The sequence below is a fragment of the Lissotriton vulgaris genome, chromosome 5, assembly GCF_964263255.1.
Source record: "Lissotriton vulgaris chromosome 5, aLisVul1.2, whole genome shotgun sequence".
Classification (NCBI taxonomy): Eukaryota; Metazoa; Chordata; class Amphibia; order Caudata; family Salamandridae; genus Lissotriton; species Lissotriton vulgaris.
The window spans coordinates 360986844-361004228 of record NC_141693.1 but is presented as its reverse complement, the minus strand read 5'-3'; the positions used below and the strand labels follow the sequence as shown (position 1 = coordinate 361004228).

At 48.3% G+C, this 17385-nt stretch overlaps 1 protein-coding gene across 1 annotated transcript in view; it reads right to left on the bottom strand.

Annotated features, from left to right (window-relative positions):
- Nucleotides 1-15916, bottom strand: part of EPHA2 (EPH receptor A2) — a 53250-nt gene extending 37334 nt beyond the window's left edge. The window contains exons 1-2 of the mRNA XM_086921680.1: nucleotides 15533-15916; nucleotides 3346-3413 (exon numbers count right to left, since the gene is read on the bottom strand). Of these exons, the coding sequence (XP_086777806.1) occupies nucleotides 3346-3413; nucleotides 15533-15617 (153 nt within the window). The 5' untranslated portion in view covers nucleotides 15618-15916. The remainder of the gene's footprint in view (nucleotides 1-3345; nucleotides 3414-15532) is intronic.
- Between the last annotated feature and the right edge of the window lie 1469 nt (nucleotides 15917-17385).

The window sequence follows — 17385 nt, the reverse complement described above, 5'->3', positions numbered from 1 at the left end:
CAGACACAATATAAAACAAAAAAATTGTAGACTGGATAGCAGAGATATCACACAACCCACCACTGCCCCTAAAAGCCTAACCTCCCACATCAGAAGAATAAAAGCGCAGAATGAGAGGAAGGCCCACTCTAGGCGCCAGTACACATTTGATCACCAGACACAAAAATCAGGACACACAGTGTAAAGGCCCCTGTTTTTTTTTCGTTTTTTCTCTTTACCCCAAAATTAAATGTTCATTTTTTTTTAATTACCTACTCCTCAAGCACTCATCGCATCAATGCAAGTAACGGGGAAAACAATTCAAATTTTTCCATCCGTCTCAAAATCACTTTCTTCTGCATTCCCAATGCAGTGAACCACTCACCACTAAACCACAAAACTAGACAACAAGAAGGGAATATACTCAAACACCCATATAATACTAGGTGTAAGTATGACTCTTACAGGCAGTAGAAGCTCAACATTTGGATATACTGGTTCTGAACAATCAGTTAAGCCCATAACATGAAGACACAGGAGATCAAGAAATGTGGCCGAACACTATAAAAGAGAAGTTTAATGTTGAATAAAACATCATCGATATTAAAGACCGCACCCATTGCAACCGGTTGCTAAACAATGCAATTCAAGCACACCTAGACATGCGGTTAGTGAAAGGGACACTGGCCGACCTCCAAAAAACAGAAGTACTGCAACAATGCAGCAGCTAAGAGCGTGTGTACTTAACTTGAGAGATTAGCAACACATAACATTAACCCAACACACCCTAACTCAACAATTGTGGCCATTTCTGTAATGGCATGCGTGCAAAATCCTGTGTCTAATCCCTGAGAAGCAGGAAATGTCAAGGCAGGCGAGGAAAGAACAGTGGAACAGCATGAACTGCTGAGGAGAAAATGTATTATCAGGAGAATTTGAACTGCTGAGGAGAGCAGGCCTGCAAGAGGCTGGCTTATCCCGAGTAACCTGCCAAATGAGCCTTCAGCTCCCCACCCTGCCAGTTTATTTGTTAGATGACGCCCGCCCCCCAAACTCCCCCATATACAGCAATTCATTATAGAGGACAGCAAACTCGGGCATGGAGATGCAGAAGACATCCTCTCAAATGTATTTGTCATTTTATTGATTCGTTTGCCTGTTTTTGGAATGCACCTATATTTCAATGTTTAGACAATTTCCAACCACTTTCAGGGATGTAATAGTTGTGCATGTTTATGACAGATACTGAGGTGTAACTGGTAGAAACCTTTATTTCAAGCCAGATCAGGCCTGGACCCAACCAGTCGACTCTGTCGGAGCAAGTGCCTTGACCTGCTCAGGATGTGGTTACAAGCGGCAGGCCGAGCAAAACCATCAGGCATTTAGTCCGCATGGAAACTTCTTAGTCTTCTTCGATGAATTAGTGTATGAGGGGGGAGATCATGGCTAGCAAACTGAGCGTGCATGGTTCTTCATCAAGTTCCCACCTCAAAGGCAGGAGCACAATTTTATGCTGCAAGGATGCACAAGGCCGCCTGTAAACGGGCACAGTGATAACAACCTGTTCAGATATCTGTGTGCACCACCATGCAATGCTTTGCACACTGTAGTTTGATTGCACCTCCAAATAGGAGCAGGTAGGGGAAGATGTTGAAGCGAAATCTAAGAACATACTGGTTATGAACCTTTCCCTGGGGACCTGTGGAGGGGGTGCTTAATGGCTGGCGGCAATCCCCAGATCAAGGAAATGATTGCTGGGCTGGCAAGTAGGACTTCGGTAGCGGGCCAGTTTTTGTGTGTTTAGCTGTGAATGCAGGTTACACAACTGGTAAGCCGTTGGTGACACACCCAGTCTATTTTACTTACTAGTACATCTAGGTGTCATTTGTGTACCTGCAGTGGACGACGTCGAATCAGTCTGGGATCCTTATGAATAAAGTCCTGTAAATGCTACAAAGAGTCAGTGATTGAGCACTCACTTTTTCGCCCTGGTGGCCTAGAGCTGAATCTCGGACTACAATTTCCATCACCACGTATGTAGCGCAGGTGCATATTGTCAGAAGCTAAAACGTGGTCTAATGGGAAAAGCGATCCCTTCTGGCCCTTGGTCTAAGCCAGACACGGCTAGTTCCTTCTGCAAACACAGGCCCCCTTGGAGCTGGTTCTCTGACCAGAATACAGCATAAACAAGACAAGTCCCTCTGGGGAGGCGTTTCACCGGATCTGCACTCATCAGCTAATTGTCGCTTAGGCGGAATCTGGACACCAGGTAAACAACATGCAGTCCACAGGGACCAGGCCGAAACCTGGACATGACATGTGGTTAACAACGGGAAGATCACCGCGAGAAGGCAGGGCCTGCGGCTCACACCGAGGATAGGAACTTATGAGGTCGAGTCCGCAGCTCACGGGGACCAGGCCGAGTCCGCAGCTCACATCGGGCACCCTGCGTACCCTTATCTGACGGGGGCCAGACGAGGCCGGGCCTGCATCTGACGGGACCTGGCGTGGCCCGGCCTGCAGCAGAAGGGGCCAGGAGAGACCAGGCCAGCATCTGACGGGACCTGGCGTGGCCCGGCCTGCAGCAGAAGGGGCCAGGAGAGACCAGGCCCGCATCTGACGGGACCTGGCGTGGCCCGGCCTGCAGCAGAAGGGGCCAGGCGAGACCAGGTCTGCGTCTGACAGGGACCTGGCGAGTGCGCCGGGCCCTCAGGGCTCACTGTGAGCGACCGAGCCTGCTGCTCAGTCAGCCTCGGAGAGGAGGTCCCGAGAGGCCTCGGGCTTTAACAGGATTTAGCCAAGACCTGGGATTAAAGCTGTCATCGGGGTTAGGATGGGGGAGGCGAAAACAAACACCAATTAACCTCCTGACACTAGTGGGTGAGAAATGACAAGGGAACAAGCCCTGCGAGCACTTAATGCGGCACCCCGGCTCCCAAACAGCAAATAAAACGGGGTCTTCGCACAGCAAACACGGATAGCTCCTCACACTGCGCGGCCCCTCACAGCAAACAAACATAATACTGCACCTGGGCCCTCGCAGAGCAAACAGTTTGACACACGGCACAACCACTCGACTCAGCAGCAGCATGTTCAAACAGAATGTGACCCGGCCACACCACAGCAATTTACCGCATATGGGGCCCTCAAACAGCATGTGACCCTCAAATTAACAGCCGCTCAATAAAGCACCAGGGGCCTCACATATAAATGGCACTTCTCAGCCAGGCCCTTCTAGTGCACCGAAACCCGGATCACAGCACCCAAGCTCTAGCCCCCTTACCTGGCATGGTATATGGTCCCTTTCGTTAAGTGCCAGGACCCCCCCTTCCTTCAACACAAAAAACCCAGCACGTTTTCACTTACCCCTTTGCCGTAGGGATGTGTCAGCCAGCCGAGTTCACCCTGCGCCTTCTTGAAATTCAGGAGCTCAACTGCAAGGTAAAAAATAAGGAAATCCATTATAAGATCTAAACTCGAAAATAAACAACTTTTGACAACATCACCACAACCACTGTCACTCTCCCTCCATGGCAGAGTCAGTGCAGGACAGCAAGAAACCTCGACTTCCGTTCTGGGAAATTAACCCCCAGATAAGAGCAAACCACGTCCATTACATCCCAGCAGCAGGGCCGGGCTGACCCCTAGGGCAATCATGCTGTCCCCGATGAGCTGGCCTGAAAGGTTTTTTTGTTGGTTTGTAGGCATGTTTTATTGTCTGCTGGGCTGGTTTTTACTGTTGTTTTTCCTGACATTAAAACAAACATTGCCTGTAGCAAGCTCGAACCCATGCGGTCTTCCCTACCTTATAAAACCCTTAAACAGTGCGTCTTCACATGTTCAAACCCGCCACAGTTTACAAATACGGGCCACTATTTTAGCTATATAACTCCCTAATGGGGCCAACTTTTATTTTGGTTCCCCGGGCTTATTTTCTGTTTCAGTCCTACCCTGCCCAGTAGCACATGTTGCACAGTTCAACATCGCCTGCTGTCAAAGTAATACATGAACTGACACGTTTATCACCGACCTACCTACCTATAAATAAACGGTTCGTTACAAAGAGCCTCGCAGAACTAAGTAACGCTAAATGATCTAGAAACTCTAAAAATGCACCGAGTTATTTTACCATATTTCTTCGGAAGGAAACTTGCATCAAAAATTGCTGCAATGGGAAACAGCGCTGCAGAGGTGACCCTCTCTGCCAAAGCAAGGCAAAAACGAGGGTACTGAAAGAAGCACGGAAAACACCCCAGTTTCTTCGAACACGAGGAGTCTAATTACTTTCTCAAGTGTCCCAAAACTCCAACTGGGGCCTCAAGTTTTCCTGAAAGAATACAAACAGTATACTAGAAAATGCTAAAAAATAACTATAAATCGACCATATGGACAAAAATAGTTACGAAAACTAAGCACTTCATTAGCATATGACAACACTGGGGGCCAATAAAAGCACCAACGGGCGAGGGAAATAGGCAAGGGGGGGGGGGGGCAGAAGAAAACAACGGGGTAGGAAGATGTGGAGATGCAGAAAACGAATCAGGGAGAAATGGACAACAAAAACTACCCAAACAAACAAATTGGCGGGTGTTGCAAGTGATAACCCCCTCCTCACCTGTCCCTCTTTCTTGGCCCCCAGTGTTCCTACATCTCAGAACAGTTTACAGGGACCGCTGGCAAACCGCAAGCAGCCATCAGCAGCACCTGCATGTGCGTAAATTAAGGCATGTTCAATGGTTTAAAGACCTCAGTTGACCCGGGTCTTTGAAATCACGTTTCTAGACGCGAGCTGCAGTTCAGTGTGTGGGTGCGAACAGGAGTTACAACAGGTGTTAGTTTAACAGGATTCAGTGTATTTTCAGCCGTTTGCCGAGGATGAATTCCTTTGAGGTCGAGAGGCTGTGTTTTTGCGAACTCGTCACAGCGAGTTGTGAATACTGGCACGAGCTGAGAAGTCTCCCCGCCCGAACCCGACAAAAAGGGTCACAGCACTGCTCCCTTGCTGCACTGCGTGCTGTGTAAGCTGGGGCTTTACAGCCAGGGGCTCAGGGCACGTGCCCGGGCATGTCCAGCTACCAGCATGATCACAGGCGAAGTAGTACCGTCCAAAAAGGAGAAATGCCAGGGCGGGAGCATGGCCCTGCTGCTGCCAACATAAATATACCGGTTTTCTTGTGGCACACGGGCACGGCTTATTAGGACTTGGAGCCGAGCTGCAGTTTGCATTTATGCAAACTATACCTGGGCTGGCAGGAGGCGAGAGGACTCCACTGATAAGGCAGCCGAAGAGACAAGGCTTCATCCCACCTGAGTGGCTCGTGCCATTTCATGACACGACACCCACGTGGCAGATTCCCCATCTGCTCCCATCAAACAAGCAGGGGGGGGGCGGAACGGGGGGGCTTCTGCCGTCGCACACAGAGCGCCGGAAAGCACACAAGGAGAGAGAAAGGGCAATACAAGATTCTGACTAGTAAAGCGAATTGACCACAGTGCTTCACATACAATATGATTTGCATGCAATTGTGCATCACTGGTACTCCTTTTATCGACATTCAGGATACCCCGCCATTACACTAATCTGGAGATCTCACGTATCTCAAGATCTAGCTCTCAACTCAGTGCTCAATGTGGAAAGGGTGCTCGAGTTCAACACCGCCCCTGCGCGCGCCTTATTCCACAATCCACTCACACTTTAGTGCAAAAGGCGGTGGATTACCATTAAGCGTTTGAAATAAGTGGCAAAAATCCGTCCCTTGTAAACCCAATCTATGCACTTTGAAGTGTGTGCGTTCAAAATGTATGTTGGGCACTTGTGCATGACAAGAGGCGCCCTTCCCTCTTGGAAATACGCTGTTAAGACCTCAACAGCATACCCGGCGATCACATATACTCTCGGTATGTCCGTAAGTACTTCCGGTAGGCCCTTCTTAAGCCCCTAACTCCAACGAAAATTACCCCAGATGGTCGTGACCCACATGCTTTTTACATGCTCTCAATTCTACTCGCTTAATGGTCATGCTCTCCATTTCGTTACTTCAAGTAAATCTCCCATTGCTCCCACAGGCGACATCTCCCATCCCTTCTGTCTGCGCGGGTTACCATTTCAGCTCTGCACCCCCTCCAGTTCCTGGACTACTGACCAGGGCCGCTGCAATTAGGACAACACTGGTTCCAGTGTCGCTCGCCAGCGACGACACTAACCTTCTGTCAACAGAGCGCAGTACCCCCGCGGGACCCTCCGGGGTGGAGGGAGGGACAGGAAGTGCCCCGGGGGCGCCCTCCAGGCCATGAGGCAGGATGCTTCCGGGCTTGGAAAAGCCACATTTCCACAAGTGCCATCCCACCTGCGATGGCAGCAGTTTAGGAGTGGGTGTCGAAGGGGGAGTGCAGGCTCCAGGCATGGACTTTGAAGTTCTAGCTAAGACGACCACCCGGGTTTTCAAAGTAAAGTTAAAAGCCTCCTCGGAGCAGAGCCCGCTTTCATGCGCCGAGCATCGCAGGCTGAAAAATCATTCAACAGGCCCGTTTATGACTTCTAAGGGACCCGCCCTGAAAGTCTTTTGAAGAAGGTGGGTTTATATATGGGGCACTTGGAGGTTCCACACAATTCATCGGGTATTAATGGGGGCGGGGGGGGGGGGGGGTTACCTCTTCACTTTGTCTCCTACTAGCCCTGTAGGCACCTGCGGGGAGCAGTTAAGCGTAACAGACATGGCGGCTTCCCTAAGACGATTCAGAAAAGCGGGTGGTGATGAACAGAGTGTCTGAATTAAGCAGACCACTCTTACCCAGTCCAAAGATCAGGGCTTGATCCATCACCGTTATTTATCTCACTGCCCCATCCCAGCTCAGAACCTGGCTATATGCAAATCAGTCTGTCCCTGGCCCAGTGCATCATGGGAACAGGGCAGACTAAACTACCAAGCCAATTCTTTACCAGAAAGGAGACAAGCTACCGGGGACCGGTTTCTGGCATTTCAGCCGTCTTCGGCCCGGCTTGCTTGAATCCTGATGGAGCAGTGAGAAAGGGACTCATGTCTGAGTATACCCTGCCACACCTATAGTGGCCAAAAACGATTCAGAAAAGGGGGTGGTGATGAACACTAAGACGGCCTCGACATCCATTAACGCTCAAGGAGGCATGCAAAGGCCCCGCCACAGATCACACATACTGCCAGGTGTATCTGAATGCAGGAGGCACTTGCCAGGGGTTTCTCTGGAATTATAACCATGTACATCTCAGGTTGCCCTCGAGCAACCCACGAGAATGCCTAAATGAGCATATGTGAATGCATTGTTATGTGTAAGGTGGACTATCTATCACCTGCAAGGGTATCCTGGCACTGAGCAGGTGTGTGTGCCCTGCCCGTGCAAGGATAGGCTGCGTAACTGAAAAACCAGGTCTTCATCTTCCTGCAGACCTCAATTAGACAGCAGGGCATTCTCTTAATTCCTAAGTCATCGAGAAGACCGTCAACAAACAGCTGGCCACCTTCCTCGAGACGAATGGATCCCTCGACCCATCGCAGTCCGGATTCCGTGCCAACCACAGCACCGAGACCGCCCTCATCGCCGCCACCGTCGACATCCGAGCCCTGATGGACAACGGGGAAACAGCGGCCCTCATCCTCCTAGACCTCTCCGCGGCTTTCGACATGGTCTGCCACCGCACCCTAGTGCAGCGCCTCAGCAACGTCTGAATCCAGGAGAAGGCGCTGGAATGGATCGTCTCCTTTCTCCACGGAAGAACACAAAGAGTCCGCCTACCACCGTACAAGTCAGAGGCCACCAAAGTCATCTGCGGCGTCCCTCAAGGATCCTCACTGAGCCCGACTCTCTTCAACGTCTACATGAGCCCCCTCGCGGCCATCGCACGCCAACACAACCTCAACATAATCTCCTACGCCGACGACACCCAGCTGATCCTCTCCCTGACCAACGACCCCGCCGCCGCCAGAGCCAACCTGCACGAAGGGATGAGAGAGGTAGCCGAGTGGATGACGACGAGCCGCCTGAAGCTGAACACAGATAAGACGGAGGTCCTCATCCTGGGCCCCTCGCCCTCCGCCTGGGACGACTCCTGGTGGCCCCCCGCCCTGGGCACCGCACCCAAACCGACGGACCACGCACGCAACCTGGGTTTCATCTTGGACTCCTCCCTCTCCATGACCAAGCAAGTCAACGCCGTCTCCTCGTCGTGCTTCAACATCCTGCGCATGCTTCGGAAGATCTTCTGGTGGATCCCCACAGAGACCAGGAAGACAGTCACCCAGGCCCTCGTCACCAGCCGACTGGACTACGGCAACGCACTCTACGCCGGAACCACCGCCAAGATCCAGAAGAGACTCCAGCGCATCCAGAACGCCTCAGCCAGACTCATCCTCGACATCCCACGACACAGCCACATCTCCGGACACCTAAGAGACCTGCACTGGCTCCCGGTCAACAAGAGAATCACCTTCCGCTGCCTTACCCACGCACACAAAGCTCTCCACGACCAAGGCCCGAGCTACCTCAACAACCGAATCAACTTCTACGCTCCCAAACGCCACCTCCGATCCGCCAGCCACGCCCTCGCCGCCGTCCCACGCATCCGCAGAGCCACCACAGGAGGAAGGTCCTTCTCCTACCTGGCCCCAAGACCTGGAACTCCCTCCCGGCCGACCTGCGCCTGACCCAAGACCACCTCTCCTTCAGGAAGAAGCTCAAGACCTGGCTGTTCGAGCAGTAGCGGCACCCCCCCCCCCCCCAAAGCGCCTCGAGACCCTACGGGTAGGTAGTGCGCTCTATAAATGTATTTGATTGATTGATAGGTAATCGGGCTGTTTGAAAGCATTATAAGGCCCTTCCGCCTTTCGAGGTACTGCATGACTGGTTATGTAGAGAACTACTTCTTGGATGATAGATGGCACGTGCTAAGGCGTTAAAGCACTATAAACAATCTTCACTATGGTTATTTTGAGGCCTACCTGGAGAGAGAAAATATATGACCTATTGTTGGTACCATATAACCAAGTAGCCCCCAAGTGTTTATTATTTTTGGCATTCCCCTACAGAGGGTGGCCGGATCACACAGGTCCTCTGAGTGGAAAGATTCCTCTGAACTCTGCATGTCTCTGGAAGAGAAATGAATCACAAAGATGGCGGTTTTGTGGTAGGAAACCACCTGGAATAACAGGTTTAGTGACGCCCTCTTTTTTTCTGAAGCATTTGACGATACTAGTAGTAGCATTCAGTTGCTGTCTCCAATACTGAAACCCACAGAAGTGAAACACTTTGTCAGCTTTTATCAGATGGAACCATGTACTGTGGCCCTATCTGGCATCCCTGTGTCAACAGACTGGGGAACTCCTGAACAGGGCGTAGGCAACATAACTTCCCAGAAATCATATGATTGAACTAAAAGAGCATATTTCCAAACTGCAGTCCCAGCCAGACCCCTCCTGCAGATTTGCCACGCTTAAGCCTCTGAAAACTAAAAGCTGCAGACCCCATTAATCATTGGACTGCCAGCAAATACCAGGATGATTATAGAAGTTTAAAAAGAGCTCTTCCTTTTACAGAGTGGATTATTATGCAACTGCCTAGAAGATCAATATTGGTCAACGAGGCTAGGGAATGGAGTCACGCCACCAGAGGGCCTGCAGCTACAATATGGAATCACACCCCCCCTCTGGAGAAAATTGTGAGTTGTCCTGCCTGGTTCAATTTTCATCACAAGCTGCCTACTATTTATGAGGCATATATATATTAGCAAAATTGTAATATATGAATGTACTCGCAGTGAAACTAGAATTATGTGGTACAGCAGAGCCAAATTATGTGGCAAGGTTGAATTATGTGGCACAAAAGGCAATTATGCGGAATAACAGGCAATTAAAGACACAGGCGGCATTATTGGTGCATTTAACACACACACACACACACACACACACTACGGATCCCAATGCCACAACAAATATACTGTTTTCTTCAAAAAGGGACAATTTCTGATTCTGCAGATACTACTCAAAATGTTGTTTGCCAACAAAACTCTTCCAAAAAACTGCTTTTGTTGGCATGACACTGGCACAGCCTTCAAGAGATGTAATAGAATAAACTCAACATTGAGCCCAAGGTGGTAAGTTTTAAAACTTAGCTGAAATATGCAGCTTCAAAAAGGCACAGTTTTTTTTTTTTTGTAAACCAAGAGGATACCCTGGTTCCTTGTCTGCTGAGATTAGGATGGTTTGCATTTTACACATTTCACCCTGGGAGATAAAAAGTAGTAATTCATATATGGTCATTGCTATGCTTCCATGTGAGGGGAAAAAAACAATAATCATGTACTGCAGTTATGTATGATTTCACTAGGATGCACTTCAGGGTCGAAGACAGCAGACCCTAAGAGATGAAAAAGGTTTGGGATGTTTCAGTAGCACGTACCCTCTTGGATTAACTGGTGTTTTGAGGACACCACAATGCAAATATTACAGGATGCATTATTTCAACCTTGTTTGAAATATGTTAAATATAAAGATATTTTGTTCCCCCGAAGTTCCTCGCAATTCACAAATGCACACATCCACCCTAGAAAAAGTAACCATGTTTTAATGCAATTGTCACGTCCTCGTTTGCTGACTACAGCTATGAACAAGTGCAAGGTGACCAATTAACTGCGGCAGCATGTTGTGAACCACACCGTATTCCACAAGTAGTAATTGTATTAAATTCTGATCCAGCCTAGATAAAACAACTTGTTGCTGCTGTAATCTAAAGAAAACAATAAATGGATTGATCCTTGGCAAATCAACAATGATGCAGAAAACTTAAATGCCTTCAGAAATGAATAATGACAGCAGCTCTGCGTATACACCCTGCGTAGTGTTGCATACTTTGAGTAACGCATTTATTGTTGGGATCCAATACTGCACAAGATATCTCCTGAAGAGGAGAACCAATTTGAGATGATTAGCTCTTTAACTGCTTTGATCTGATAGATGGAGGAACAGAATGCACAGATCACTTGCCTGAAACATATGGATGTCTCTAATATGAAACTAGCCTTCTCCATTTTAAGTCAACAACCTCTGACCTTAGACAAATAACAGGTCAATGAGAGCTCCGTTATAGTTTAAACTGTCAACAAGCTATCCGTTAATCGTTAACAATGTCATTTATTCCATTGTATAAAGTGGACTATATCTCCATTTACAGTGACTTACATCTTTATTAGGCTGATTCTACTAAGACTTTTGCAATAATTTGCAAAGGCCATGTGAGGGGAAAAAACAAGTTTTAACGTCACACAATGCATTTTTTTCACACTTTAAATAGTTTACTTCAATATTATAAACACTGGTTAACGAAATGTGGACATCACCCTGCCTCTAGGTGGAAAGCAGCTTTCTACCCAAAATTCACCCTGCATGCATTTTGGATAATGTATACAGCACTCCAAGCTTGAAGTGTGTGGTTACTAATGGTGAGCTAAGTCTATTTATTGTACAACCACTCTGTACCCCTAGTTGTGAATACTAAAGGATCGGTCTAGAATACATACTAATGTATGCATGCATTATGAATTACATAGGACCGAGAACACAGGTGTCCAATGTTGGTCCATGAGCACTGGAACCATACCAGATTCTAGGTATATCCATTTAGAATAATTGTCCATTAAATAAGCCTAAATTGGAATCAGTCACATAGCCTATGGTCGTCCTGAAATCTAGCATAGATCTGGCCCTTGTGGTTCAACACTGGACTCTTTTAAACTATAGCATTTGCCATTCAGTATTTATCATGCAAATTACGCAAAATTCACTTTACAACAAAACCATGATATTAACTAATCCATACGTGTGCATACACAAGCATGTGTGCATTTATAACATGGGTAGACTTCTTTAATTTGGCTGAGCGCACAATATCCACCTCACTCATGGCTCTATAGAAACTACAAAAGTTACCTGAATAAAGAAATCGGAGGCAAAATGTGTGTTTAAGCAGTCTCTTAAAATGCAAACCTCCCTTCCGAAGCACTCCTTGGCCACCTTATCTACCCCTAATAAAAACTATAAATAAGAACGTTTTCCTGATGTGGGTTGTCTCTCTGTATGAGGTCCAGAAGTCTCCTGAAAGCTCCCTGTAGATCACACTTTCAAAGAGCTGAACGTATGCAGCGGTGCCGTCATGCTGTTCGGCAGCACATACCATTTGACCTACAATCCCATTTCAGCTGAGCTCCAATTCCACTGTGGCCAAGTATCAAAACTATTTGTAGGAAGTGAATCAATTGTGGACTGGATCAATAACATGTATGTTTCTTATATCTAGTCCCACTTGGATTATGAGTTTCTATGGTCACCGCTTTATCACCATAGCTAAGGGTTTACCACATAATTGGCCATCTGCTGCATAATTTGCATATTTTAACAAGAAACCTATTTTGTTTGTAGCTCAAGTAGATCAAAAACATTTTTAAAATTCCTCATGTGGTGCTGCACACTGGGATACCCTTTTAAAACGTTAACTGGTCCCCTTTCTCCCACTGAATGCTGTATTTAGGTGTTACATTGTTACCAAAGATGCAAAATCTTAGACTATGTGATTTAAAATGGCAAAATATGGCAGAATAATATTACCAGAGGATGGGCTGCATCATGCCATACAATTTGCTTTCTCTGATGCATAATTTAGTCAACTCTACCACATAATCTGGTCTTCCACTGCTGCATACTTCTACAGCACAACAACCAAATTATGCCCAGATAGGTTACAAAGAACTGAGAGATGCTATATTCACCTCAAAGTAATCAAAGGCTGAACAGGAGCTTTTTTTTTACAAACTAAATGTGACAGAAGAAGGCACTCAACTATGCTCTACGGCCAAAGGTTACTTCAACATGATCAGCTATCTTACCAGGGAAAAGGCTACTACCTTCAGCAGGTCTCCAGCTACATTAAGAGACTACAAGTTACCTGGTCATCAGTTATATTATAGGACTATAGGCTGCCTACATAAAGTAATCGGCTATGTCACCACTCTACAGGTTGTCTGACGAAGTCGCCAGGTACGTTACCAGGATGATATACTTGGTCTGATAACTTAGCAGACTACAGGTCACATGAACTAGGAAGCTAGCTGTGTTACCAGGCTACAGATTACCTGAAGAAGGTGGCTAGCTATGTTGCCAGGTTACTCGAAAAGGTTTTTTATTGCCTATGCGCCCAAGTTACCTCAATAAAGGTAACTGTGTTACCAGGCCATGCGTTACCTGAATGTACTCATCAGTTATGTTACAGATCAGCAATTAGTTTATCAGATTATAGGACCCGCCCCCCCCCCCAGTTTGCTCCCACCCCCGTTCCCATCCAGACCCACAAATCAGTGATTCGACAACCAGTGTTGTGGGTGAAAAAAGGCCATGCGTATTACCATAAACATGAGAATTCATAACTAGCAATTCAATAAGTCAACGCTTATCAAACCTTATCAAAATGTCGTCACACGTGACAACGTTGGATGACCACCCCTCTACTTTCTGGGGCTATGGACTGGTTTGACGGACGGAATATGATGTTCCCGTGCGAGGTGTCAGCCAGCAGCGCAGCCTCCCTTTGCACAGGAGTCGCGCTGGGCCCCGAGGAGTGCACTGAACCCTAATTGTTGGCATATTTTACAGTTCAAGCAGCATTTGCTTCCTTGCACTAGCCAACGTGACACGCCGTGCACTGGTGCGGATACACTATACATTAGTGAACAGTATTCACCCTCTTGCCTTTAAGAACGCCGGGGAGTGTTACCCACGTGTGCCGGGTGCGAGCGGTGTGATTACCTCTTCATTTGTTTTAGATAAAGGAAGTGAGGCACGGGGCTATAAAGCGATTTGTCAAGGACCATAGAGCTTTTAAGTGGGGGAAGCCGGGATCGGATCTTGTTATTTGCACACGCTGCAGTTTAACCATTAGCCCGCATCTCCTCTCGACATGCCAGAGGGTGAATCAATAGCCCGGCCTGACCGGTCCGCACCCTTTAGAGCAGGTTTCCTGGCGAATAAGAGCTGATGACGGAGCATGGGCCAGAGTCAGGAAGCGCAAGGGCGAGAGTCCGACATTCCACCACGGCTAAACACCGGAAGTGCTGGGAATGCCCAAGGCCACCTTCAGATCACAAACACCCCGAAATTTGACTTATTCACCTCGCAAAGCGGGCGCAACGGAAAGCAGACGCAGGTGCACTAACACCACTAATTCCCAAGTATACGGAAAAATGTCAGGTCAGGGGCAGTCAGCTGGAGCCAGATTCAACAAACTTAGCATGGGGGGGGGGGGGGAATAGTACCCACCCATGCCACAAACTAAAGATCAGACTGCGCCCGGGCCTCAGTCTCCCCCAACCCTCACATTGAAAGAATCCACCACCACGCGCAGAGCATAATGAAACAGTGAACCTCTGATCGACCCAGACACCTGCCCCCCCCCCCCCCCCCCCCCCCGCGACACCGACCCGTTGCCCTAAATACAACACCCCTGGAGTAAGATGGAAGGAAATACTCCCCCCAAATAAGATTCAGAGCCAGTGGCATGTATGGTAGCATTGGGGCTGCCCATGGCCAAGGTGGGTTCTTCATCTCTGAGACCAAGTACAGCAAGATATAGCATGAAAAGTATATTATTGTGTCTGTTTTATTACCTATTCGACTGGGCAGAGAAGGCCCAACGCCGCTCCGCAGGGTATATGCACTTAAAAAACATGGGAAACTTTGGGATCTCCTACGCTGAGGAGTTCAGCAGAGAGGCACAGCAAATGGACATCAGAGTGAAGCAGAAACACACACCCTAAAGCGTATGCTGAAACCAGCAAGCAAACACTAACTACATCAAACACTATACGCCTGCCAACCGGCTACAACCGAGGCAACGTTTCACCCACGCCACAATGCCAACCGAGCCAAAGTGTCTCCAGAGCCAACGAGACACCCGAGGCTATGTGCCCAGGGCAACTGCAAATCCAAAGCGCAATATGTCCCCGTGGTGAATGTGCCACCTAGACCCAATGTATATGCTGACACAGCCTGTTGGAACATAACAAAGGCACATAAGCCGGCGTGCTGACACAGTCCGGCAAACGTGGACCCAGCGTGGTATGCGCGAGCCCTCAACTTCCGACCACCAGTGATTGTTTCAGATAAAAATCAATGAAGCGAGGGCACTTCTTCCCCACAGACACCTCTTTGTGAAGTTCAAAAAACAGAAAAATAATAGTGCGATATATACACACTATACTTCACCAAGCCAGGTGCGCAGCGTGCATTTCTTAGGCTGGTGGGGCTACTTAATGGTTCAACTATACGTCTGTACCTCAACAGCACAGCAGCATGCACCTGTATCTGCAAAGGGACGGCGCTCCACTCCCAGATACCATGAAACCCGACAAAGTTATAAACCAGGGCCCCCACCCACCCCCCCTTTACCCGTAGCCTGCGGGTGGCTGGCAGTGCCTGCAGTGTGGTTCCGCTGACCCGGGAGCGCCCCGTAGCGCCCCGCGCCTCGGCGCTGTCCTCACCTTCAGTGCTCTGGGGCGATCCGCGTGCCGGGCCGGGCAGGAGGGACGCGCAGAGCAGGAGCGCGCAGACCCATTGGCCCCTCATCCTGCTCCGGTGCCGGCTGCCTCCGTCGGGCTCCAGGGTCCCAGGTCGTGCTCTCTGATGCTCCACACCTCTGTCAGCCCTTCCGGCTTCAGTGCCTCCTGTCCGGCTGCCGCTGCTCCCGCTCCGCGCTTCCAAGGCGCTGCAGTCTCTGCTGCCCGAGCTCCAGGTGCAGCTTCCCCGGCGCTTCAGCCTCTCTTCGAGCCCCCCTCAGCTGCAGTCCCCCAGCCCCACCAACTCCCGCCGTTCCAGCCCCGGGCTCCGTCTGCTAGGACTGCTCCTGTACTAAGTTCCCGAAGTTTGCTGGGCTCGCCCTGCTCATTCATGCCTGGAGCTGATGTCACTCGAGCCCCTCCCTCAGGAATGCGGCCCGCCTTAAAGAGACAGTGCACGCGGAATGTCAGCCCTGACAAGGCCCTCCCACTCCGGAACCCGGTGTCCCGCAGGGTGAGGATAATTACAGTCTGCACCTCAGCGCACCGAGGCTGCAGCTGCAGAAACACACTTAGGGGGCAGTGCTGGCGGGTGGACCAGAGAGCGGGGGTTCGACAGACACCATGACACTATTTCAGACACAGGACAATTCCACTCTGGTCAAGTGTTCGTGGAATCCGAAACTTAAGCAATGACCCGAGGCAAGAATATTATGCACGTGTGTTCAGGCCAATGCTGTGATCGAGATAGAGTAAGTCACTTGTAAACAATAAGAGTGGAATTGTAAGAACCTCTCAGCTTGACTTACAATTTCACGATAATATTTTACATGTGTGTTTGCAGTGTTTTCTGTTTTCTTTCCCTTTTCTTTATATATAGATCAATAGCGTTGGATAGAGACTTTACTCCTTAAATCAGGGTTATAATAACTCCTCAACTACAATTAGTTTTGTTGTTATGGTATCACTCCATAAAGATCACATAGTGGTGGGCTAAATAGGAACTTTTTAAATGTTGGGATACCCACATGGAGAAGATAAGGTAACAATACCTCATAGGTTCTGACGAATTGCCATAGAGCCTCAGGGACTGGAAGGACACGAAACATGTTGAACACTCTTCACCTCTGAAGAATATAAGGATCATTGTTGTCCTGCCCATTCTCCTTTTGTTTTGATCTTTTAACATAAACTGCAGGTCAAACTCACTCCACCAAGAAAATCAAGGCGCAAGGCCAGTGATGGAAATACATGAGTGAATTTTATTTATTTATTTATTTATTTATGCATTTTTATATAGCGCAGACTTTACCCGAAGGCGTCAGAGCGCTTCACAATAGGAACAGAGATGAAACATGATGGAAAACATTACACAAGAACAGATTACAAAAGCAGACGTTACGTTACATAAGGTAATATTGACAATTGTGAGCAAACAAAATACATGAGGTAGTAAAAATTGTGAGCAACTAAAAATACATGAGGTAGTAAAAAGTGCACAAGAGAAAAAAGTGACAAGTGTGCAGTTACAGGAGAAAACAGAGTATAATTTGAGGTATAATACTGCAATAAGTGCTAGACACTCAGACACAAGAGCAAGCGTTACGTAGGCAAACGTGGCACTTGTGCAAGTATCAAGGGTAAAAACATGTGAGAGGTAGCAAACCGTGTGTTACAAGGGCAAAGTGGTGTGTGCATGTTACAAAAGGGCACCAAACACAAGTACATGGAAAATACTGCAAAAAGGCAAACACTCCAACCCCAAGAACACACTGGGATGGCACTTCCATGGTCATGGAAAGTAGAAATTTTCAGTAGTGGGAAGTCTTCCTCCAAAT